We start from the raw sequence: 24,232 nt of genomic DNA, 5'->3' as shown, positions 1-24,232 counted from the left end.
CCTCCATTCTTTTTGGACATCATTTAATTTGTGGATTATGTCCTGGGTATTCAAAGTTTCTAGGCTAATATCCACTTATCAGTGAGTACATACCATGATTGATCTTTTGAGACTGGGTTACCTCACTTAGTATGATGTTCTCCAGCTCCATCCATTTGTCTAAGAATTTCATGAATTCATTGTTTCTAATGGCTGAATAGTACTCCATTGTGTAAACATACCACATTTTTTGTATCCATTCCTCCTTTGAAGGACACCTAGGTTCTTTCCAGCTTCTGGCTACTACAAATAGGGCTGCTATGAACATAGTGGAGCATGTGTCCTTATTGCATGCTGAAGAATCCTCTGGATATATGCCCAGTAGTGGTATAACAGGGTCCTCAGGAAGTGACATGCCCAGTTTTCTGAGGAACTGCCAGACTGATTTCCAAAGTGGTTGCACCATCTTGCAATCCCACCAGCAATGGAGGAGTGTTCCTCTTTCTCCACATCCTCGCCAACACCTGCTGTCTCCTGAGTTTTTGACCTTAGCCATTCTGACTGGTATGAGGTGAAATCTCAGGGTTGTTTTGATTTGCATTTCCCTAATGATTAATGATGTTATTGGTGTTATCTTTCTCTAGTGATCTATCTATAGCGTTTATTTATAAATATGCATCTGGGATACAGGAACTGCTAGACCACGTACCTGACTTGAACAGGCAATGGCCTAGCAGAATCCTGTGTACCTACTTCTTCGGATGGCTTAGCAGGTGTAATGCTAAGGCTACGGGCAATCAGTTCTGACTGTTAACTCTGTCTGTAAAATGTCTTGCTCTCTGGACTGCTTGTGCAATCATTGACAATATACTTACTTTCATTTCTGCTAATGCAACTGAAAAGAGCATTCTGTAAATTAAAGAAAAACAAACAAATTAACAAGCAGAATTTCTAATTTTATTCCGTTTTAGAATTACATGGAAATCAGGATATCATTTTTTTAAGTTCTTTTCTAAAGTCAAGACTGCAAACACAGAAGCTTTGAGACAACTTCCTGGTTCATAGTAACCATCGTGGAACCATGGTAGGGATCTCTCTATGAGGAGTGTAGGAATGCGTGAGGGCGCATGTGTGCAGGGGATCACCATGTATTGGTTTCTATATTTTCTTGTAGAGTATAAAACATTTTTTAGAAAATAACATAATAAAAAAAAACCCTTGGGCATACATTATTTCCTATAATCACTGCATTTTAGAGTCAATGCGACCTCAGAAATGACCTCTAATTGTTCTCAAACATGACTGCAGTGGAACCTCCCAAACTTCCCAGCCTATCCCACATGACAGAAATCTACATTTTACACAACACTTCAAAGATAGCTTTCATTTAGTCTCCTTGTGACCAGACTTTGGGAAACTCCCTAGCATTTTATAGAGGGAAGCATTCCGTAAGCAGAAGAGACCTGCACCAGTCCCAAGAAGTTGCTAAAAGCAGAGTCTGAGGTCAGAACCAATTGTTCTAGAAGCCTTAAGACTATTGTTCAGAATGTCCTACCCTGTTTAAGTCATTGCCTGAAAAATAAGGGAAAGCAGGAAAGAAAACAAGAAAAAAAAAAAACAAAAGAAAACAAAAAAAATAACAACAACAAAACCCTTCTTGTCCAAAACCATTTGGATATCCCTGGCCTGTCAGCTATGAGTCAATATCATTCATAATCGGAAGAGGACAACTTAATAAAACAAATGTGCATACACAAAGCTGGAAGGAAATCAGATGTACCGTGACCGTCACGTCCAGCTAAGTGGCTCAGCTTAAAGGACCATCTTTAATTGGGCATGGTGGCACGTGCTTGAAATCTCAGCATTTGGGAGACTGAGGCAGGAGGATGTTGAGTTTGAAGCTACCCTGATCTACACAGTGAGCCTGAGAACTTGTCTCAAAAAAATGAAAAATGAACAACAACAAAAAAAATACAGGTAAAACAGACCAGCATTACCGACCTTGGAATCCATCTTCAAAGGCTTTGCAGGTGTGGTGGCCTCTGCCTATACCCATCACTAGAGAGGGTCAGGTGGGAGGTCTGTCACTGGTGTGAAGCCAGCTTGAACTACATAGTGCATTCAGGTCACCCTGGGCTACAGTGGAAGACTGCTCAAACAGCCAAAAGAGAAGTCTATCTATATTGTTGATAAAGCTGCACTGCACTGCCCCTCTCTACCTAACCATAGCCCATTGTAAGAGTAACCCACGGTGGAGTCATTCATTCAAACAAAAGTAAGTTAACAAACCAATCAACCCAGGTCTTACAGGAAGGGACAATGAGTTCTTCCAGTGTGCACTGGTTCTGCCAGAGCTGGTAGATCATATCAACAGAGGAAAATAAATAGCCTCTCAGTGTTCTGCAACAGTGAACCGTTTTGTATGTCTCTTCATGCATGTTCCTTTGCAATACTGTGATGTTTCAGTTACCCATTCCCAGACAACCCTCCACTGGGGCTCATCAGCCCAGGAACATTTATAAAATACAATAAAATCAACATTAAACTAGTCTGCAGAGAAATAGCCTCCATCGGGGATGGCTTGCCTCCTGGGGCACCTGATGCCTGCAGTCATTCTCTGTTACTGAAAGTACGGTGGAGCGGGCACTAGTTAGCGTCTCGTGGGTAGAGGCCATAAAGGTTGCTGAGTACAGGCCAGATGCCCAGGTCGCTAAGGATCCAGATGGCACTGTCAATCACGACAACTCTCCAAACCCCTGCCTTAACACTTACTGATTTGCTCAAGCTAGACTTTTAAAATTTGACCTTATGAGCAAGAGAAATCTCACTTCTAGCTCAGTCTTGCGATCACTTAGCTTAAGAGGAAGGCACAAAAGAAAATAGAGGCTCAGGTGTCAGAAATTGTCTAATTCAACTTCCTTATGTGACTGAGGTCACAGGAGGGAGAAGTAGCTACAGAAGCTAGTCTTCCCCACAGGGCAAACAATGCAGAGTTTGCAAACTGTTGAAGGAAAAGAAGGACAAACCTGTTTTCAGTGATGTCACCTTCAGAGTCTAGACATTCCCCAAGCAACTATATCACTTCTCTTAATGTTTTCCTGGATGTATTGAGTAAAAACTTGATTTTTTATACAGAAGCACCATTAATGTTCATATATCACTACTTCTACATCTTTTCTCAGTCTACAGTTTAAAATATGTTTTGTCTGGGGCTGGAAAGATGGCTCAGTGGTTAAGAGCACTGGCTGCTCCTTCAGGGGACCAGAGTTCAATTCCAAGAACTCACATGGCAGCTCACAATGGTCTCTAACTCCAGGTCCAGGGGACCCAACACCCTTACACAGTCATACAAGCAAATAAAACACATTCAATGCATATAAAATAGCTAAATAGACAAACCATTAAAATATAAAAATGTTTTGTCACTTTAGGATGTGATGAAGTTATTAATCTGCTAAACCATGTTGATTTTATAGACTGATCATATCTAGCTTTGATAAGAGTCCTATATTTGTTATAAGTAATCTTCGTTCTTCTTAAAGTCAGCTGTCCTCAAACTCAATTCCTGCTGCCTCAAATTTCCAAGTGCAAGAATTACAGGGTGTGTCACCATGCCTGATTAGCAGCAACTCTTTTCGATGCTTCAGCTACTATTGATTACTGATAGGCCAAAGGCGTGTGTATGAATTATAGTATTAGCTTATAAATACTTCATGTCTTAAATCACCTATTCTGGTGTCTTAGCTAGTTAAGGCTTTCAAATGTCTGATCGCCATCTGCTGGCAAGGACAGGAAGTAAGAGTTCACATTCTCTAGCATGGAGGCCTTTCTATGACCTGCTTACCATCACCACACCCACGGGACCTCCACTCAACAGCTCTGCATCTGACTTAACAGATAACAACTACAGTGGTACTGGGGTGAGGATATACCACACTAGAAACCGAAGAACACACCAGTGTACTGAGGCTGACAGGATCCTAAGATCAAAGTGGGCAACAGGATAATGATTTTAAAAATAGAACCCACCTAAAAAAGCACTACCATCCCACGACGGGCCCCAGCTCAGACTGATCCTGTCTTACCTTACTTTCTCCTTAGGCTGAGAAAGGTTTCCCTCCAGGTCCCAGTGTGGCTCCTGCAGGTTTCTAACAGTGTGCTCGCTCACTGTTTCTAGGTCTATGTGTTCCTCTTCCCACGGACTAGACTGCAAGCTTTTGGCAGACAGTGGCTCATCACTGAGAAAGTTCCTACACGCTCTGGTGTATCAGCTCACCGTGCACATCAGTTCAGTGAGTGTAAGTAAATGAATGCCAGACAGATACAAGACAACCTCAGAGCTCTGCTCCAGGGGCTCAGAGGCCAGCATTGACTAAGATATACTTAGGAGATACACACAAGCATACATGCATACACATACATACATACATGCACACATACATAATGCATACATGCATACACATCACATACATACATAATACATACATGCATACATGCATGCATGCATACATATTTAATTACCTCCAAAGTGAGGTAATACTTTAAGTCTATCTTCCTTCCTTCCTTCCTTCCTTCCTTCCTTCCTTCCTTCCTTCCTTCCTTCCTTCCTTTATTGGTTTTTGAGACAGTCTCTCTCTCCATCCCTGGCAGCCTTGGAAGTTACTATGAAGATCAGGCTAGCCTCAGACTCACAGAGATCTACCTGCCATTGTCTCCTGAGTTCTGGGATAAAGGTGTGTACGGTCATACCTGGCAGTAAACAAATCTTCAAGGTATAATACTTAGTGATCCATGGGAGATGATTCCAAAGAGGGAAGGGCAGATAATATCTGTTGACTTTTATTTGGTTACATCTGGGAAGAATGTACTTAGCATCTCAATGAGAAGTGTAAGAAAGATGACAATTTTCTGTTTTGGTGTGTGGGGGTGGGAGTGCATGCCTTTCATGAATCTGTTAGTTTAAGGCCAGCCTGGTCTACATAGCAAGTTCTAGACCAGCCAGGGCTACACAGTGAAATCTTATCTCAAAAAGAAACTTAGCATAGAAGATTCTAGAATTGTCATTAAATAGTGGTAATTAAAGATATGGGGTCTGGGCTAGGGAAGTGGCTTCATGGTGGAGCATGATTCCTAGCTTCAACCCCTGGAACCACAAAAACAAACAGTAACTTCCACCCAGTGGAAGGCCATTTAAGAAGAGACAAGATCAGGCTGACCTGACATGACCACGACCGTAAGCATACTCTTACTCAGCTAAGGTATGAACGGGAAAAGAAAGAAACCAGGAACAAGGACACCAAACAGGAGTTTCTCCTCTCCTAGGACAATGCTAAGTGACAGTGCAGCGCAACTCAGCAAGTCTTGCGATCGATCGTGAGCCAGTACTGCAGGACCCACAGGTTTCGCTCTTGTTGGAGCTCATCAGCTGCAGGTAACGGCTCAGATCTGATACACACACCTCTGCAGAGATTCACCATTCCTAAAGTTTTCCACCATACTCTGCTATTTACTACGCTCTAACAACTCTTGGCATTTCCTCAGTGTGAACTGATACACACTTTATATTTAGACCCTTAAGACTTCACAGAGGGAAAGTATCACTTTGTGTATGTTTAAGAGCAAGTGTGCACCCACTAGGGATTGAGCTAACGGCTTTTAAGCCACATCTCCAGACTGTGTACTTTTGTTAAAAGCTGACTGGATGAGGGACAGCACAGCTGCCCAAAGCTGATGCTGTTACCCACCACACCAGAACCACTGCAGCAGACTGACATCACACTAGAGCTTAGGGGACCTCCAGCTGCCAGTCTGTTCCCTTAGACTGTTCCCACCTCCCTTCTTTTATGCTTCTAACAGAAAGCAAAAGTAGAACCAAGCTTAATTTGAGAAAAAGGAACAAAAATTTGATGCAAACATATCTTCAAGCATACATTTACTGAACACTCACTGCATGGCACAACCCAGTAGGCATATACAAACATGCACTCGACATGGGCACCCAGGGACAGAGCAAAGTGCATGCTAAAGGTGGCAAGGGTGGGTGGCGGGCTATACACACACATTTCTTTTTTATACATAAAACATTATTGGAAACTGCAGGAGCTGATGGCTGTAGTAGACGACATGGGAAAAGACCTGATTACATGCTATTCTCAATTGTGAACCACATGAATAATCAAAAGATAGTTTTACACGAACCTGCACTTTGTCACACACAGCCACGTGCTGGCAGTGGTGCAGACAGCTGTAGCTTAGGTTCTGTGCTCTAAGGCCTCAGTGCTACCTTTATCTTAGCATTCTCGCAGAACCAGTGGTCAGCAGCAGAACAATCTAGTTATATTAACAATTACTTAACCCAATATTTTTGTCTTAAAACCTTTAGAAATTATTGTTTCATTACTTTATATGTGCAAGCATTTTGTTTGCATATGGATCACATGCAGGTCTCATGACCTCGTGGTCAACAGAGGTATCAGGTCCTGCAGGGTTGGAGTTACAGATGGCTGTGAGCAGCCATGTGGGTGTTAGGAATTGAATCTAGGTCCTTTGTAAAAGCAACAAGTGGTCTGAACCACTGGACAACTCTCCAGCTTCTTAACCCTTTAAAAGGCTAGTCCGAGGGATATCTCATCCTGGATACTCTTTACTGTTTGCCACCTTCTTTACCAGACCGGGGAAAGGAAGGAAGACAGGAAAATGACAGTCCTGGGGACCATGCGGAAAGCCCAGAGCAGGAGTGGAGAGAGGAAGGGCAGGCAGGAGCCTGGAGGCCTGAGGGCAGCTGCGGCGCTCACTCCAGGGGCCTGCGCAGCACATGGGAGCCACCCTAGGACAGGGTCAGGGAGTCTGACGTTAAGGAGGACGTGAACTTATGGATCCTGAATTAAAACTTAAACTCATCATTTTATTACCATCACCAGGTCTCTGGACATTTCACTACCCTCACATCCCTTACAGAATTTATCAACGTTTATTCTGATAATCAAGGAAAAAAATAACAATAATAAAAAATTCTAAATATTACCAAACTGGTATCCAAAAGAAAAGGTCCACAGATAAATTATGGACAAAGATGGGTTGAAAAACCATTACCGGTTATGTCTCATATCTCACAGAAAACAATTTCTTAGTTACCTGAGTTTCAGTCAGATTAGCCAGCACACACAGCACTGGCTGTGTTAGGCTTACAGCCTCTGCTCGGGCTGCTGGGGCCAATGCCATGGCCGGCTTTGAGTGTTCTAACTAGGAGCGGGTTCCAGCACCACACATCCACGAGCCTCCCTGACTTTGCCCATGGCTGGGTGTCTCAAGTTCCACGCTAGTGGGAAAATCCAGGAGAGCCTAGAACTGAAAATGCCCACAGCATGTGAACGTGTGAGTCTGTGGGAACCATCACCTTAAAGGTGGGCCTCTGTAGCTCCTAGACCAAAGCTTGGTAATCTCACTCAAATATATAGTCTAATTTTTTTACATTATTTATTTGTGTGTCTTTGTGTGTATATATGCGTGTGTGGATGAGTGTATACCTTAGCATGCGTCAGAGGTCAACTTACAGAAGTAGGTTTTTCTCCCTCCAACATTTGAGGAATGACACTGTAGGTGGCACTTGGGTAGTGAGGCTTAGCAGCAAGTACCCACATCACTGAGTTGTCTTGCCAACCCAGAAGTACTTAATGCTGAAGGAGGTACTCCTTTTTGGGGGGGAGGGGTAATGATCAAATGAGAAAAGCAGAGGTGAAAGAAAGATCATCAGTCAGATCTCTCTTTTTTAGATGAAATTTCCTATGTAAGAACTTCCTACAGGGCCTGGTGGTGCATACCTTTAATTCCAGCACTTGGAGGCAGAGGCAGGCAGATCTTGGCAAGTTGAGGCCAGCCTGGTCTACATATTGAATTCTAAACCAGTCAGGGCTACATAGTAAGACCTTGTCTCAAAAAACAAACAAAAAGTTCTTCAAGAAATCCCTAGTCTCTGTGTATGATGTGCACGTACGGCAGAATAGAGCACACGGATGTAAGGACAGCCTCTGGTACTGACCCCACCTTGTCTGAGACAGAGTCTCTGGTGGTTCCTCAGTTGTGTACGCCAGGCTAGCTAGCTAGGTGTCAGGTTCCAGAATCCTCCTGTCTGTCTTCCTTTTGCCAGTGCAGTACTGGAACTACAGACACGCCTGTCCTATGCTGGCTGTATCTATGTATACACTCAGGTCCTCACATTTGCAGAGTGGCCCCTGCGGCCCCGTGCATTCTTAGTTAACCTCAGAGCAGCAGGTTTCACCGACGGTCACACACATGCACATGCGCACAACACCATTATGTTTTGCTCTCACTTGCCCCTGCTCTCAATCAATCCCACTCTCCTGTGCAACCATCTTGATGCATTATTTCCTGAAATCTTTTTAAATACAAAATTCCAGGTTAATAGTTATTTTCTTTAAGAACCATACTGTCTTCTGAGTATTTCTTTTGTTGCTTCTGAGAAATCAGCTATTGTTCATTTTTGAAAGAAAGTTTTTTTTTTAAATTCTTTTGTTGTTGTTGTTGTTGTTATTATTAGTCTATAATATGTAGATACCATCTCTTGCAGCCTGGGCTGACTTGAACTCACTATGTGGCTGAGTATGAACCTGAACATAATCCTCCTGCCTCTACCTGGACTCACAGGACAGAAACACTACCCCAGCTTCCACTATGTTTTTATTTCTTCAATTAAATTTGTATTTTATGAAATTCTTCCCAACTATATTTGCTCTGTGTATTTTCAGGATCTTGTTTCTTACCCATAGTAAATATGTCCAGTCTGTATATGAGAGTGTCCTATATCTCTATGAGTTTTTTTTTCTAAGTGTGAGTTGTTTATTTTTCTTAGAATTTTATCTATGTGAGCTTTAAGTCTGGAATAAAAATCCCTTCTTCCAGAGAGAATGTGTGTTATTTGTTTTAGGCGTCTAAGAAAGGACTACCATTTTAGAATTATTTTAGATACAGTCTCAGCTTGAGATTTTCTAAGCACCTGCTTTATATGAGTGGGGCTTCAAATTTAACTTATTAATACCAGTTTTCAAGAGAGGCATTAAGTTTGAGAGGCAGTATATTTCTCTACAAAAGGAGATGGTCACAGTTTTTGTCTCCCATATTGCAGCCTCTTTTAGAAGAGACCACAGTTGGGTTGTCCATCTCCTATTGGTACCAAACATCTCTTCTTTGACTTCCAAGTATGCGAGACTATAGAGCTATGGAAACCGACTCAGTAAACGTCAGTGTCCTCAAAGCTGACACTGCTCGGTGCTCAGTTCTGCTTAGCTTTTGGCTTGTGTATTCCATTGTTTCTTTCCAGCAAATCAAGCTGGCATTTTAAACTGCTATACCTATAGCACAGAACAAGGTAGTAAGTGTGCCCTAAAGCAGAAGCTGAGGCCCCGTGTAGCACCTACAAGCACAGGACAGGTAGACGTATGGAGGACACCAGGTGTCTTAGCTAGGGGTTTCATTGACATGGAGAGACACCATGACCAAGGCAACTCTTATTTAAATAAGTTTCCTAGGAAATCCCCCTAAAGGAACCAGGACCAGCTTTTCATGGAAGATAATAAGCTCTTCTGAATGTAATCACCCAGTCTCTGAATCTCTACTCAAACCACGTAAGATCTGTCCTTTAGGGTAAATATGACACCTGAAACCACAAACCTAAAGGAATGGCCACCCCAAGGCAAAGAATAAGATATTAAATGCCCAGTTTGTAAGACTGATGTGAACAGAGAACCAGCAAGCTAAATAGACTGTATTATACCAAACTTATCTGATTTACTTTAGAGGTGTTCACAGACAGTCCTATCTCTAAACTAGACTTTAGATGTCATTTGCTTTGGGTCTGTAATGCAGAACCAGTTTTCTGAATTAAAGTGATGCTGCCTCTCATTATTTCTAAATAATATGTGAGGAATCAAACTGAGTTTTGAATTATGTTGAGTTATTTGAGCTTTTAATACAAAAATAAAGAACTCGTATGCTCTATAGACTTTTGAAAAATGGTTGTTTAATTAATTCTAGGCCAGATAAAGACACTCTGGGAAGCAATTTGTTCTTATCTCTGTTGTAGCAGTGTTTGTCTCTCTTACCTTTCCTGTCTCGTCCTTCATCAACACACACTGCAGACTTCCTAGGGCAATGCAGAAATCCAAACAAGAGAAGGAAGCACACTAAGGTAATGGAGGACAGGCTACAGGAGATGGACAGTGTCAGACATCATGTGGAAGAAAAGAAGGAGTTATCACAGTTAGCCACTTTGTTCAAGAAAACCCAAATTGGTCATTTCAAAGGTAGAAGTAAGAAAAAAATTAAAAGATCCCTTCCTTCTTGACAGTAGTCACAGGGAGGCTGATGTGAACTTGGAAACTTTTCTTCAGAGACCAGAGGTAACTTAGCCAACAGAACAACAGGACAAAGGATCAATAAGACTCCCCAGTCTAAAAGTGTTAATGAAGAAATATAATACAGACTTTGAGAAAAGAAAAAAATTAATCAGAAGTATAATATAGAAGCAGTTGGGAATGACTCTGTCTCTCCCAAATCCACAGACTGTTAACAGGGTCCTCACTGTCAGGCAGTTAAGTCTCCCAGCCCCATGACCTTAACTCTGAAAGGAATACAGGTGTCACACTTCATGGGGTTTCTAGAAAACAGACACCCAAAGGACTTTGTACATTTGCAGAAGGCAAACTATGTCCTCTACTTCCACTCTCTTCTCTCCATACTAGGGAGCACGGCGCTGGAAACGCAGCCTGGAGCCAAGGGCTTCCCACATGCAGGGTGCTGGAGTGTGAAGTGCTCCCTTCAGCGGCCTGGCTGTGTTAGTTCACTTCTTCTTGATATAGGAAGTTTATTAAAAAACGGACATCAAGATAGGTCCAGAGATAGGAAAGGAGCTGAAGAGGATACAGAGCTTAGGAAAAGCAATTTCAGAATCTTAAATCAACCAGTAGCTTTGCTATGAAAATAGAGATGAAATCTTTGCATGAGAGATTTAAAGCATTTCTTTAAAATCAATACTTAATCTCAACAAACCTCAAAGTCAAAACACTTTAGAGAAAGTAAATGACTTTTTTTTATCAAGGCTAAATTTTCTGTTAAGTTAGAACACAATTTGTTTAAAACTGAATTAATTTTTAAAATTTAAGTTATTTTGTCAGTTCTGAGAACATTGGAATAGTCTATTCAAATTTGTTAAATAAGATACGTACCTCATATTCTTTCCTGCAAACTTTGGAAATATCATTCTTTGAAGATGCCTAAAAGCAACCAAAAATCTTCATTTACTACATGTGCTGTTTCTTTTGTATAGAACAAACCCCACAAATTAGTATATATTATTATATATAATTGTTGGTATAATTTTCTTTATTTCCTCATGGGAAACCTTATACTCAAATATTTAGATGTTCCTAAACTACAACAAATGCTCTGTAATGTTTGAAAACAAACAGCACTCCAGGACTCGTCCAATACGCTGCAGCTTCAGCCCAACTTTGATGGTTTCAATCTCACATAACAACATGGTTCTTCTGTTATTTTGGAAACTAGAAGACTTTGAAGGAAATGTAAATCAGAGGCCTTTTAAAAGCCGAATTCCACTCTAGTGAATTTTCTTGTGAAGTTCTGCCAGGGCGCTTACATTTTGCTTTTTCTTTAACCCCTCACATCCACCATTTTATACTGACTACAATGAGCCGGCTCCCTCAGAAAATCAGCGCGTAGGATGGAGAGCGCAACTGAAGAAGGACACAGTGCTCAGGCGGCCTTGGCCATGGGGCTCCCCTGCCGCTGACAGACCGCACATGCTCCTCACAGGGAAGCATGCTTCTGTGCAAAACAATGCAAAACAGACCTGCTGCCAAATGTTACTCTCCTACCTGCCACCAGCCTCAGCTTAGAGACCCTGTTCCAGAGTCAAGGGATCCCGCCCTCTTCTCACTTCCTCCTATTCTGTCACCTAGTCTCAAGCAATTTATAACAAACTAGCTGATAAGGACGGGGAGGCGGGTTGTGGTCAGGGCAAGGAGACCAATAGGCTGGCAACTGCTTTATGTCCTTAGGGTCTGAGTTTAAACCAGTGTAATTCAATTTTACTTCAAGGTTTGGAGGAGAGCAGCAGACCCTGGGCCACGGGCTGCCCACTATTGCAGAGCAGGCTGTAGAACAGTGTGGTGTATACGGAAGTGAAGGTGAGGCTGGGTGTGGTGGCTTGCCCTGTAATCCCAGCACTCAGGAGGCAGAGGCAGAAGCAGAAGAACTGCTGTAGACTGGGACCTGCCTGATGCACACAGAAAGTCACAGGCAGCCAGGGCTACACAAAGACCCTTTCACAAAGCACAAACTCAGCAGCAGAAGTGCTGGGGACATGGCATCTCACATATGCCAGAGAAGTCTCCAGAACAAGCTCCCGGCTACGTTCTGGGTCAGCTTAGTCGGCCGTTCAACCAGCCAGCCTCCAGCCAGGTCTATACGCACCACTTGGAATAGCAAACCCAGGAAGCCACTGTTAGCAATGTGAGGAGCTACTGAAAAACATGTATTGTAGACTCAGCGGCCGGCCGGCCTATCTGCATTGGAGCAGAGACACACCTACTCAAAGAGAAGGCCTGGCTTACTAGAGGGAGGGGTCACATGTGCCTTCAGAGCAGAGGAAGGAAGGGATCGCATGTCAGTCAGAGTAAAGCCACGATGAAAAAGAGAAGGAGAAATGAAGACAAAATAAGCTACACAATGACTCAGCCTGAGGCAAGACCCTGGTGATCTATCAGAGGACCCAGGTTTAATTCCCAGCACCCATGTGGTGGCTCATAACAATCTGAACTCCAGTCCCAGGGAATCTGATGCCTCCTCTGGCCTCCACAGGCACCAGGTATGCACATGGTACATGAACATACATGAAGGCAAAACACCCACACACATAAAGTAAACACGTACATAAATCTAAGAAAAAAAAAGACAAAGAGAAGGAAAAGGTTGAGGATCTTATGTGCAGTGGCCGCAACCGAGGAACAAGCCTAATGCAGAATTTGCAGGTTTTTTTTAGGTCATCTCTCCAAAGCTATGTAGCAGACAAGTCCAAAGCACACAGCTAAAACTCCTACTGTAGTCCACGATGCTTAAAAGCTTGGCTGTCAGGTATTACCTGCTTGCATGCCTGTCGGCACTCCAAGCCGATAGCTAGCTCACAGCAGCCTAAGCCAACCCAGCCATCGGACTTCTTAAACACTCCTGAAAAACAAAGTGTTTAGATGTCTTGGTCATAAGTATCAGCGAAGACAAATAATATAAAAGTAACGGGATATCATTACAAGTCAATGAGAAAACCAGTTCAGACAGCGGGGCCTCTGAATGATTTCGCACCTCCCCCGACCCTTACTCCCAGTGATGTCATTTCCTTAGGGTACCACACTACACAATATCAGGCCCTTTGGATTTATCCTTTCCTGTTCACCCTGCAGTCTCTCATCCTTCATCTCCATGAGAGGACATGCAAGGTAAGGAAAGCTAGGGAGAAAGAGCTTCTCCTTATTTCATACTGTGCATCACATACACAAATTCTAATGTAACCAAACATGCAAAAGAAGCACATGAATCTTTCGTGTTGAAATACTATATATATAGAATAGCATAAAAACTCATTACCTTGTTTAAAAACTGATATACAGAAAATATGCAGGAACAATTTCTATGAGCCAATCCTGGCTTTGATGGGCACAGCCAATCATACAAATTGACTATGGACTATTTCGGTTTAGTTTGCTTTCTGGTTCAGACACTCACACTCATTGTTTGCAATGCAAGCTTCAGAGAGTACAACATTCCTCATAAGCTGAAGAAACATAAGGCAGATGCCTTCTTTCTTTTAGCCCTTTAACTTGGGCTAGAAAATGAGTTTCAATTATAGAAGACCATGTATGCAAGGGTATAGAATTTAGGCTTTATTACAATGGAAGCAGAAATCCTCTGAGGTATTCTTTCTGAAGGAGATGAGATGTACACATATAATACACTTAGACATTAATCATAAATTTATTATAATATTCTATCCCAAGAGTATAGTAACAAAGACTTCAACTGGGAACAGAAAAGACGGATGCAAGGCCTTGCAAAGGGCGTGTCACTGGAATTAGGATCTTTCTTCTAATTTGGTTTTGTACTTCAGATGTTACCCGAACACAGAGATCTAGGCAGTGATGTCTACCAGTCACAAATAACATACTCCCTTCCTAGAGGTGATTAGTTAACAACTTACCTGTCCAGTGTGGAGAGAGGCAGGAAGAGTTCTGCATATTAGAACAGCTACAGAAGAGGAGGCATGGGAGAGAGTCTAAGGTCTAAAGCCAAGGTGAGAGTATAAGATCACATGTTAAAGGAAACTCAATGAGCACAATCACTGAGAAAAAAATGAAAGGTCTGGAAACCAAGAGGTACTGGTGATCTTCCAAAGACTAGTTTCCAGAGAATGGCAGAAGTGGAGGTAGGAATTTTAGTGAGGGTGAGCATGCTAGTTCACACCTTCAATCCCAGCACTGCTGTACGTGGAGAGTTCCAGGCCAGTCCAGCCAAAATTGTTTACAGAGAGGATAAAAGTCCCTGACTACTCAGGGACTGGTGACAAAGTTCAGCAAGGTGAACATGCTCACATTGCAAGTCTGGTAAAGTCTGGGACTCCCCTACAAAGGTGGCTGAAGCACGTCGTGCTCACCGTGATCCTGGCACTCCTACAGGCACGCACGAGGCTGAAGCCCACGGGCCAGTCAGCAGCAAAGTGAGAGAGCTAGCCCTCAACTGGGGGGGGAGTGGGGGGGGGGAGAGTCCCAACTCCTGAAAAGCTGTGCATGGGCACATCCAATGCAATAATAAATACATCATTTAAAAAAATCCTGTATACAAATCAGGTTTAGGACTATGATGCAAATTTTACATTCATGGAATAAGTTTGCTTACCTGGCAAAGATGAATTCATGCAACTCCAAATTTCAACCTGAAATTGTAATGACCAAAATGCTTTTATGCAAATAACTACCTTCTATGCATGGTTATTTCCACATGATAAATTACATGATAAATTCCTGGGCCCCCTGAACCCTCATGGTAGAAGCTCCTGCACACACTGCAGTGTAATCTCAATGCACCACCAGTCATAGTGCACACACGTGCACATGCATACATGCACACAAAGTATAAAACATGGGTAAGCTGGAATGAGAACCCTGCACATTCTTTCCTCATTTTCCCACTTAAGAGCACTGAGAGTAAGCCAGGTTACTCGGGTTATTCAATAAGCTACCTTTTACAAGTGCAAGAAAGTGTCTGCCGGGCAACTTAAGGAAAAGAAGTCAGAACTGTCTGACCATCATCGGCCTCTTCCTCCTTCCATACAACAGAGGCCACTGCATCCACAGAAGCTCTCTCATGTACACCCAGGCTCTCTGGGCCTGGCCCACACACATTCTAAACAATGAAACCCGCCCAAACTCCGGAGACGCGTCAGACTTCCTGATTCAGACTTCACGCAGTGGGTCAGTCACAGTGTGCAAGAAATGGAGCGTTAGAAGGAAACAAGTCACATATTTTCCCTTATCTCAAATTCAACTTTACAAATCCAATTAACATAAGATTTAGTTATTATAGTTTTCATAAAATTAGTCAAATCAGTGATAAAATTCTAAATTCTAGATGAAATACTACAGTGAAATTTAAAGACTGGAATACATTATATTTAAGACTATTCATATACCTAGGCCCCAAGCTAGAGGATAACAGGTAAAGATACTAACTTATTTACTAATTTGTATTTTTAAAAAGTTAGGTTTAAATTTTTATTCTGATCACACATTCCGACCACACTTTAGAAGTTTGATAAATCTAAAAGTAACTAACTCATCAGATGCCTTTGTGGGTACAAAGCTTCCAGGACTCCGTAAGACTCACCATTGTTTCTGGGCAATAATCTGGGGCTCTCTGCAACAGATGTTTCAGCCGGGATTCACTTTTTGAGGAGAAAATCTATTTGACAAAAAGAAAAAAGGCCAAAAATCTTTGAGATATTTTTGTTTTACAGGAAAAGAGGATAAAAGTAGCATCCTCTAGTTTCCTACAATGCTTTTTGTTTTATAAGAGGAACCTTTGGAGGCTCTAAATCAAGCTATGATTTGTTTTACATACTTAGTCTCACTATATAGCCCAGGTTGGTGTGAATTCAGCATCCTCCTGCTTCAGCCTGCAGAATGCCAGCATTCCATACAGCTTCTGAGGGAACATTTCTTATAACATTATTTGGGAAACAATCAAGAAAATTCAATTACACTGAGTTGGTAATCTTTCTATTAATTGAAAGTGGAGGGAAATAAGCTACAACCTACGGGGTAGGAATGAATGACAGAGAGAAGGAAAGAGAAAAGGAAGAAGATATCTATCCTAACTTTTCTAGTTGTTTTTAATCAACTGGTGGTAATTTCAAAATAAACTCTTGTTTATTTTACCCTTGCTGCTAGTGAGGTTAAATCAGCTAAGCACTGGCATTAGCTTACAGACGACGTCATCGCTGAATGCTGAGGAGCTGGCCAGGTTCACTTTCAGTACATGACTAAACAACCCACTCCTCACAGGAATGTCATTAGTACAATTACAGTTTGGTATCTCAGTAAGATATAAATTATTATGTTACAGAGAGACCTTCATGGTTTCCTGCAAAGTTAAGACCATAAAATGCGTGGTTGGTAAGAGCAATGAAAACTATTTATTTCCAGTGTAGTGTATTCAGGAGGCACTTTTCTCTACAACCTGCAAATGTAATTAAAAACTAATAGGAACTAGAAAAATCACCACTTTGCAGTATCTAGTGAATTAGTGCAATTAGACAATTATCAGCAATGACTATTAAATATCATAAAAGGGTAGATCTATTATCATTCATGGGCAAGACTTGCTAAACAATCAAAAAAACCTTCCAGTCTGATGAAGTGTCCAGCTTTATCTCAAAAAGCAAATGCAAATCAAACTGGCTATTTAACTTAAATGTTTATCAAGTGAAATTAAATAAAAATAGCCAAGTAGAGTAGTACATACCTGTAATCCCAGCCCTTGGACCCTTGGACCAGGACACACACACACACACACACACACACACACACACACACTCACCCACAGCAAAGGAACAATTACAGTGTATGTGGTGGCACATGCCTGTACCCCCTGGGAAGTGAAAGGAGGCCTTACCTGGTGCATAGTGAGTTTGAGTCAAAATTTACATAAAATAAAAACATAGGCACATTTTAGGTATGTGAGAGTTAAATCTTGTTTTTCAACTTGACTATATCTGGAAGTAACTGAAACTCAAGTAAGCATCTAGGAGCACCTGTGGGGGATTTTTCTAGGTTGTATTATTTGAGGTGGAAGAGCCACCCTAAATCTTGATCATTTGTGGTCAGACGCCTTCTGACTGCATCCCAATAATGGGACGTGGAAGGAGGACTCGGGGCTTTCTGTCTGCTTGCCCTCCCACTCACTGCCAAGCTCACCTCCCTGAGCCATTCCTTCACTGGTGTTAGCACCTAGTCTTCAGGACTCCAACGTGGACTGAAAACTGCAGCTCTCTCCAGCTTCCCAGGAACTCCAATACCAGACTGGGACTGTTGACCCTTCGGCCTCATGGACTGAGCAACTACTGGATCCTTGGCCTTTTTGTCAGGAGAGAACCACTGTTGGACTGCTCAGACCACAGTGTGAAAGAGCGTGTGCATGTGAGAGCACACACACACACACACACACACACACGCACGCGCGCATGTGCACACGCATGCAATGTGCCCCAACTCCTGTGTGTCTTTCTGTATGTTCATCTTTCCAGTCCTGCTCCTTAGAGAGCCCTGACTAATAGAAGGTCTTAAACAACTCCTAGATGGTTCTGCTCTAAATCAAACTACTGGTTACTAAGAAGCACAGACAAGACGTTAAATGATACCAGAGAGATTTGAACAATGAAGCTGAAACTATGGGAAACTCAACAGAATAAATGACTGAATTTACTCATCATAGCAATTCCAAGAAAGCTATAGATCAGCCAAGTATGGTAGCTTTTATCTGTAATTCCGACACTAAGGAGGCTGAGGCAGGATGACTGTGGAATTCATGGGCAGCCTGGGCTATGTTCTAGACCAGCCTGAGGTACAAAGTGAAACCTGTGGTTAAGAGCCCTTGATGCTCTTCAGAGGACTTAAGTTTGGTTCCCAGCATCCACATTAGGTGGCTCACAATATCCCTTAACTTAAGCTCCAGCGGGATCTGATGCCTGTTCCCAAACCCCACAGGCACCTGTGCTCATAAGCATGTACCCATACACACAAACACATCATTTTAAAATAAAACTCAAGAGCATTAAGTGTTCTTATCCATTGAGTCATCATTCCATCCCCAAACACTGTCTTTTTAAACAGGTGATAACAGTATAATTGTTGTTACCATCATTGTTATTTGTGTGAGACACTTCAAGCATATCTAGAGCTGTTACATCCTCTGTCCAGTATTCTTTTGTCTAAAGTCCTTCTAAATTATAGGTTGAGAAATAATGTAACAAATAATATAACAATTGGTCTGCTCTAATATAAATTTGCTTTAATAGGCTAGGGAAGAAGAATAGGAAGACTCAGACTTATAATAAGTGAAGTATAATTGACCATGATAAATAATGTTAAAGCTCAACATGAGATTGACTATTCTTTTCTATCTTTGTATTTACTTACATTTTTCCACTATAAAAGGATAATAGGAGGAGTAAGAAAAAAAAAAAACAAAGCAGGCAAAGAGAAGGACAATAAGGGAGACTAATGATATGTGACCAATCTCAGCAGTGCACTGAGAGAAAGCACTTTTAAAATAGTCTCTGGGGCCTGGAGAGATGGCTCAGTAGTTGAAAGCACCGGCTGTTCTCCCAGAGAACCTGGGCTCAGTTCTCAGCATCCACAAGCAGCTCACAGTCATCTACAACTCCTGTTCCAATAATTCGACATCCTCTTTTGGCCTCTGAAGGAACTAGGTATGCAAGTGGTACATAGCTATACATATAGGCAAATCTCTCAAACATAAAGTAAATATAAAAATAAAAATTATTCTCAAAGCCATCTCCTTGTTTTTCTCTATATTTCTCAAAAATAAGAAAGACAAAATAAATTTAAAAAATTAACAAAATAAATTAAAAATCCCAAGCACTGTCAGGTTTGACAGTGGTGAGGACATGAACTGAGATCATAACTAACGTGGCTCTAAGGACATGGTCGCTGGCTTGGCCTTATGTCAGGGCTGCATAGGTGGTTAAGGATGGGTCACCAACTTAGTCACCAACACTGAGCACACAGTAGCTATTCTTCCAGTCACTGGTGTGGGGACTTTAGTAAGCTTTTTAACTTTTTTTATACTTCAATTTCTTTATCTATATCATGAAGATGACATCACTTCCAGACCGTTACTAAAAAAAAAAAAAAAATGTGACTGGTTCCTGAGAACATTACTTTTCAAGCTCCAAGTCTAGAAATATGTAAGGCCAAGCCCTAAGGTGAAAAAGGAAGATGAGACTTTACCAAGATGTCTTGCTGCGATAGAACTCACATATTCAACCAGAAAAACTCAAACTACAAAACATTTTTAAGACAGTAAGAAAGACAATGGATCTACAGTGTCCAGCAGGTCTGCCGATTATTAGCACTGTCATGTTCCCTTCAACTGTCTCTGCATATGCACATATGGCTATTATCTGTATCCGGATTATTTCGGGATTCATGAGAGACAGTGAGATTACTTGTTCCTATATCCTGGCATGAGCTTGGGATGTAGCCCAGCTGGTAGATTGCTTGTCTAGCGTGCTCATAACCTTGGGTTCCAGTCTCAGCATGGCAAAGTTAGGTGTGGTGGTGTGCAATTGCAGTACCAAGCCTGGGATGCATGAGGCACTGTCAGCAAAACAAACAAACAAAGAAACAAACAAAATCCAAACCCAAACAAAAAGCACCCCAAATCAAAAAGCACCCCAAATCAAAAAGTACGCCAAATTAAATCTTAGCTTTTTGGAAAGGACTCTGTCACAACTGACCACACACAGTGACCAAGCTCAGGATCACAACACAGATAGAACACCATCAGTTCATGTCTAGGCTACACTCAAGCTTCACGCGTTGGCCTCGCTAATTTTGGTTATGAAACTTCTTTTCCACTCCAGACTCATTGATTGCATCCGGCTGTCAAGTCTCATCAGTCCATTTTACCTGGAATCAGTTCTTAGCCTTTCTTGCATTACAATAGTGGTATTTTTAATATAACTGAAATGTCTTAAGAGTACATGCTATTGTTTCAAGGGACAGCCCTCAATCTGTGTGGCCTGATTGCTTCCATATTATTTGGGTTATAATACTGTGTCCCTTTTCAGTGCTCCATGTCAGCAAACACATTATTTATGATATAAACTGTGTGTAAGCTGCTAGACAACAGACTTTTGCAAAAGCAAGTTTAATACTTATCTGATTGTATTCTCCAATATTACCAAGCTTACCTGCTCACACACATCATGGCACATTTGGTTATCCTTGGAATGGTTACAGCACACAGCACCTAGAAGAGGAAACATGATGTCTCACTGTTAAACTGTCAGGGGATTATGCAACAGGATTCACCACTCCGTAGATTCTCCTTTTTTGTTTTCTGTTTTTGAGACAGGTCCTCCTGATATTTAGCACAAGCTGGCCTCCACATCCCTCATCCTCCTGACTCAGCCTCCAAAGTGCTGGTATTAGGCTGGTTCTAAGTCATGCACGGTCACCTCTGGCTGTCATTACTCATTTTAACTGGATCTTCAATGCATCTACTACAACGTGGGTGCTAGGTCCTTACCCTAGAGAAACTAATAGGAAAGACAGTCATTTTCTACTAAGCTTGTTATATATATTTGTTCAGCCCTTAAGATTACTCTATGGAGCTGAGCAGTGGTGGCGCACGCCTGTAATCCCAGCACTCTGGGAGGCAGAGGCAGGGGGATTTCTGAGTTCGAGGCCAGCCTGGTCTACAGAGTGAGTTCCAGGACAGCCCGGGCTATACAGAGAAACTCTGTCTCGAAAAAACCAAATTAAAAGAAAGATTACTCTATGGATAATATTTTATTAACTATAACACAAAACTAGCTTGTTTTTAAAGTGTTGAATTTTGTTTATGACTTGTTGAATTTGAGGTTTCTATAGGACATTCCAATGGAAACTCTGGTAAAATCCAAACCCAAAACTTGGAATACAGCTATGAGCCCAGCCTAAAGATCCAAATGCGCAAGTCATATGCATACAGGGCGTAAAGAGATGTGATGGTATCTAGGGAGCTTCTACTAAAAAGTAAATGCAGCACCAGATCCTGATGACAGCCACGCCCAAGATACCTAAAGGAACAGAAATGGGGCTGCACTAGAGCAGGAGAGGTCAGCCTCTAAGTGCCATCCAGGACAAGGAACGGCAGTGCCCACAGACAGAAGGCAGGAGGCAGAAAACCAGTTTGCTCAGATGCTGGATGGGTGTTGTAGCCCTTGTCTGTGATCTAGCATTTGGGATGAAAAAGCAGGAAGATTAGAAGCCCAGCCTGGGCTCCATGAGACCCTGTTTCAGAGAAAAAGACAAAAGGGCCAATATGTAACATCTCAGGTAATTTCTTTTTTACTTATTCATTTGCTTGTTTGTTTTGAATGTGTTAAGTGAAGAAGAGTAGTAGACATATAGGAAGAAAATTAAGAAAAAGAACAGTGAACAGAAGTTCCCTGAAAAAGCCACTTTAGTTGAATATTCTACAGACTGATTAGGACTTTCTGACTGTGGTAAACCCAATTATCGTGGGCTCTCTTTAGTCCTTTAAGAGTCATTATCAGCCACTTCTGTATGAGACATGATTTTCTTCTGACTATCAGGTCAAAGCTCTGAAATGTATCAACCTAGCAAAGCATTAACCAGCTTCCACTAACCCCCAAATTAAGAGTGTAATAATAGTATCCGAAACAGAGTAGAGATCTTCCCACTTTGCTACAACCCACTGGCCCGATGTCCCCATCCACATAGCTAGTGACTATAGAACTACTCACTTATTACTCTCCTCTGTTGTCTGAGTACACAAGGGTTTCCACAGTGGACCATGTCATCTAGGGGAACTGGAACCCATGCCGCTGGGCCATGGTCACTCATATTTAGCTTGGAATAAAATATTGCTTATTCCCTTTGGAGCAAGAGCATGTTCTGCCTGCTAGAAAGGCAACCAAGAAATCAAGCAAGTAAAATGTCTCAAGAAGGTGGCACATGCCTGAAGCTGATATGGAATTTACATTGATCATAATAGGAATTTAAAAAATATTGTGATTAGTGTGGACCAGTGTAGGCAAAGATGAGTTCAAGAAGGTGCACACATCCTCTTTCCAATTCATGAAGGTACACACATCCTCTTTCCAGAGTTAGGTTGTACAATGAAGAATCTGGGTGGTTTTGTTCTATCTACATCATGAGAGGGAAGTCTCCAGGTCCTTGGAATTTCCTCAACAACAAGAATGCCTTTGCTACGATACGATACGAAGCAATCACTTCAGAATGGGGATGAGCCAGGCCTGAAAGGCAAGCGCTGTAAGCAGGGAGGTAGGGACTGGGTCATTTATCAACTTGGCCTCTCAATCTTTGGTGGGGAGGAGGGGAACGGGGACTGATTCAACCTTTTCACCAAAAATTCAGTTAATCCTAGACAATGAAACCAAATCAAAACTCTGACCCAGAAAGTTTAGTGAAGCTTCCCTGTGCCGGGAGATTTTACATATGTAAATGGACATTGGTTCTGCTGGGTCTGGTGGCATATACCTTTAATTCCAATGGAAGCATATAGATCTCTCTGAATACAAGGCTAGCCTTGGCCAGCAAGCTCCTGGCCAGCCAGGGTTACATATTGAGACTGTGTTCAAACATTAAACTGTACATATGAGAACACACACATGTACTCAGGCATGCATGCACACACACATTCTCTGAGAAGAAGGGACAGAAAGCTCTGTACTTCCTCCCAGACTTGGCCCTGTGAGCCTTTATTGGGCTCGTCCTCCTGGATCACATCCTCTATACAAGATAGCAGTTGTATAGGAAACTTATCCTCTACCTTGGAGCTTCTCCTCAAAGAGTAATTTGAAGTATTCCATTCCCCGAGCTCTGAGTTGTTCTGTGAGCTACCGAACCTGGTCATGGGAATGTTAGATCTGTACCCAGATCAAAAGTATGTAAGTTGGGGCTGGACAGATGGCTCAGTAGTTAAGAGTGTTTGCTACTCTTCCAGAGGATGGGAGTTCAATTCTTAGCACCTATATCATACAGGCTCAAAGTGCCTACAACTCTAGCTCCAGGGGACCCAATGCCCTCTTCTGGCCTCTACAGTCACCTACACATATGGCATATACTCATTAAAAAAACAAAAACAAAAAACCCATAGTCTTTTAAAAAAGTGTGTTAACCTGGCAAAACAAGGAGCTAGTTTCCCTTAGGCAGCAAGGGAGGGCTCAGGTGGGTGAAGAGCACACAGCACACGACTCTGCTTGGGCCTGTGAATTCCTTCATGCCATTGTCCGCATGTCGTCGAAAACGATCATTCCAATAGAAATTAGCTCCCTTTCCACCCAATCCCCACCATAGAAGCCATGAAGGATCAGCAGGGCCTTCCTGCACACCAGCACTGCTCCAGCAGGGCCTTCCTGCACACCAGCACTGCTCCAGCAGGCAGGGCAGCACACCAGCACTGCTCCAGCAGGGCCTTCCTGCACACCAGCACTCCTCCAGCAGGCAGGGCAGCACACCAGCACTGCTCCAGCAGGGCCTTCCTGCACACCAGCACTGCTCCAGCAGGGCCTTCCTGCTCTCTGGAGTTCTCATGGTTCTTTACTAAATCTGTTTGCTCTGGTTAATCCTTGTCAATATTCTTATTCTTGGGCAAGAAACATCAAACTCTTGGGCTTGAGACAACATACTCAAAAGCTACTGGCTTGGGGGACTTTGGTGACTGACTATTCCATGTTCTCAATTCAGTTAAGGTCACCATGACCCAAGAAAGGCTCCACTGTACTCAAAGAACCTGAAGTAAGGTTGGTGTGTGTAGAAAGTGGTCTTGGTAGAGCCATGCACTTGAGCTGGCAGGGTGTGTGCACACTCTGGGCGGCTGTGGCAGAACTGCATTGTAG

The 24,232-nt window shown here is 42.3% G+C and overlaps 1 protein-coding gene across 1 annotated transcript in view; it reads right to left on the bottom strand.

Moving 5' to 3' along the window:
• Reck (reversion inducing cysteine rich protein with kazal motifs) overlaps window positions 1–24,232 on the bottom strand; it is a 74,164-nt gene that overhangs the window by 37,201 nt on the left and 12,731 nt on the right. Inside the window, exons 2-7 of the mRNA XM_052176375.1 lie at window positions 20,555–20,613; window positions 15,946–16,020; window positions 14,959–14,995; window positions 13,154–13,239; window positions 11,220–11,267; window positions 855–888 (exon numbers count right to left, since the gene is read on the bottom strand). Coding sequence (XP_052032335.1) covers window positions 855–888; window positions 11,220–11,267; window positions 13,154–13,239; window positions 14,959–14,995; window positions 15,946–16,020; window positions 20,555–20,613 — 339 coding nt within the window. The remainder of the gene's footprint in view (window positions 1–854; window positions 889–11,219; window positions 11,268–13,153; window positions 13,240–14,958; window positions 14,996–15,945; window positions 16,021–20,554; window positions 20,614–24,232) is intronic.

This window comes from Apodemus sylvaticus, chromosome 3 (assembly GCF_947179515.1).
Source record: "Apodemus sylvaticus chromosome 3, mApoSyl1.1, whole genome shotgun sequence".
Lineage (NCBI taxonomy): Eukaryota > Metazoa > Chordata > Mammalia > Rodentia > Muridae > Apodemus > Apodemus sylvaticus.
The sequence above is the reverse complement of the archived record's forward strand: the minus strand, read 5'-3'. Positions and strand labels throughout refer to the sequence as shown.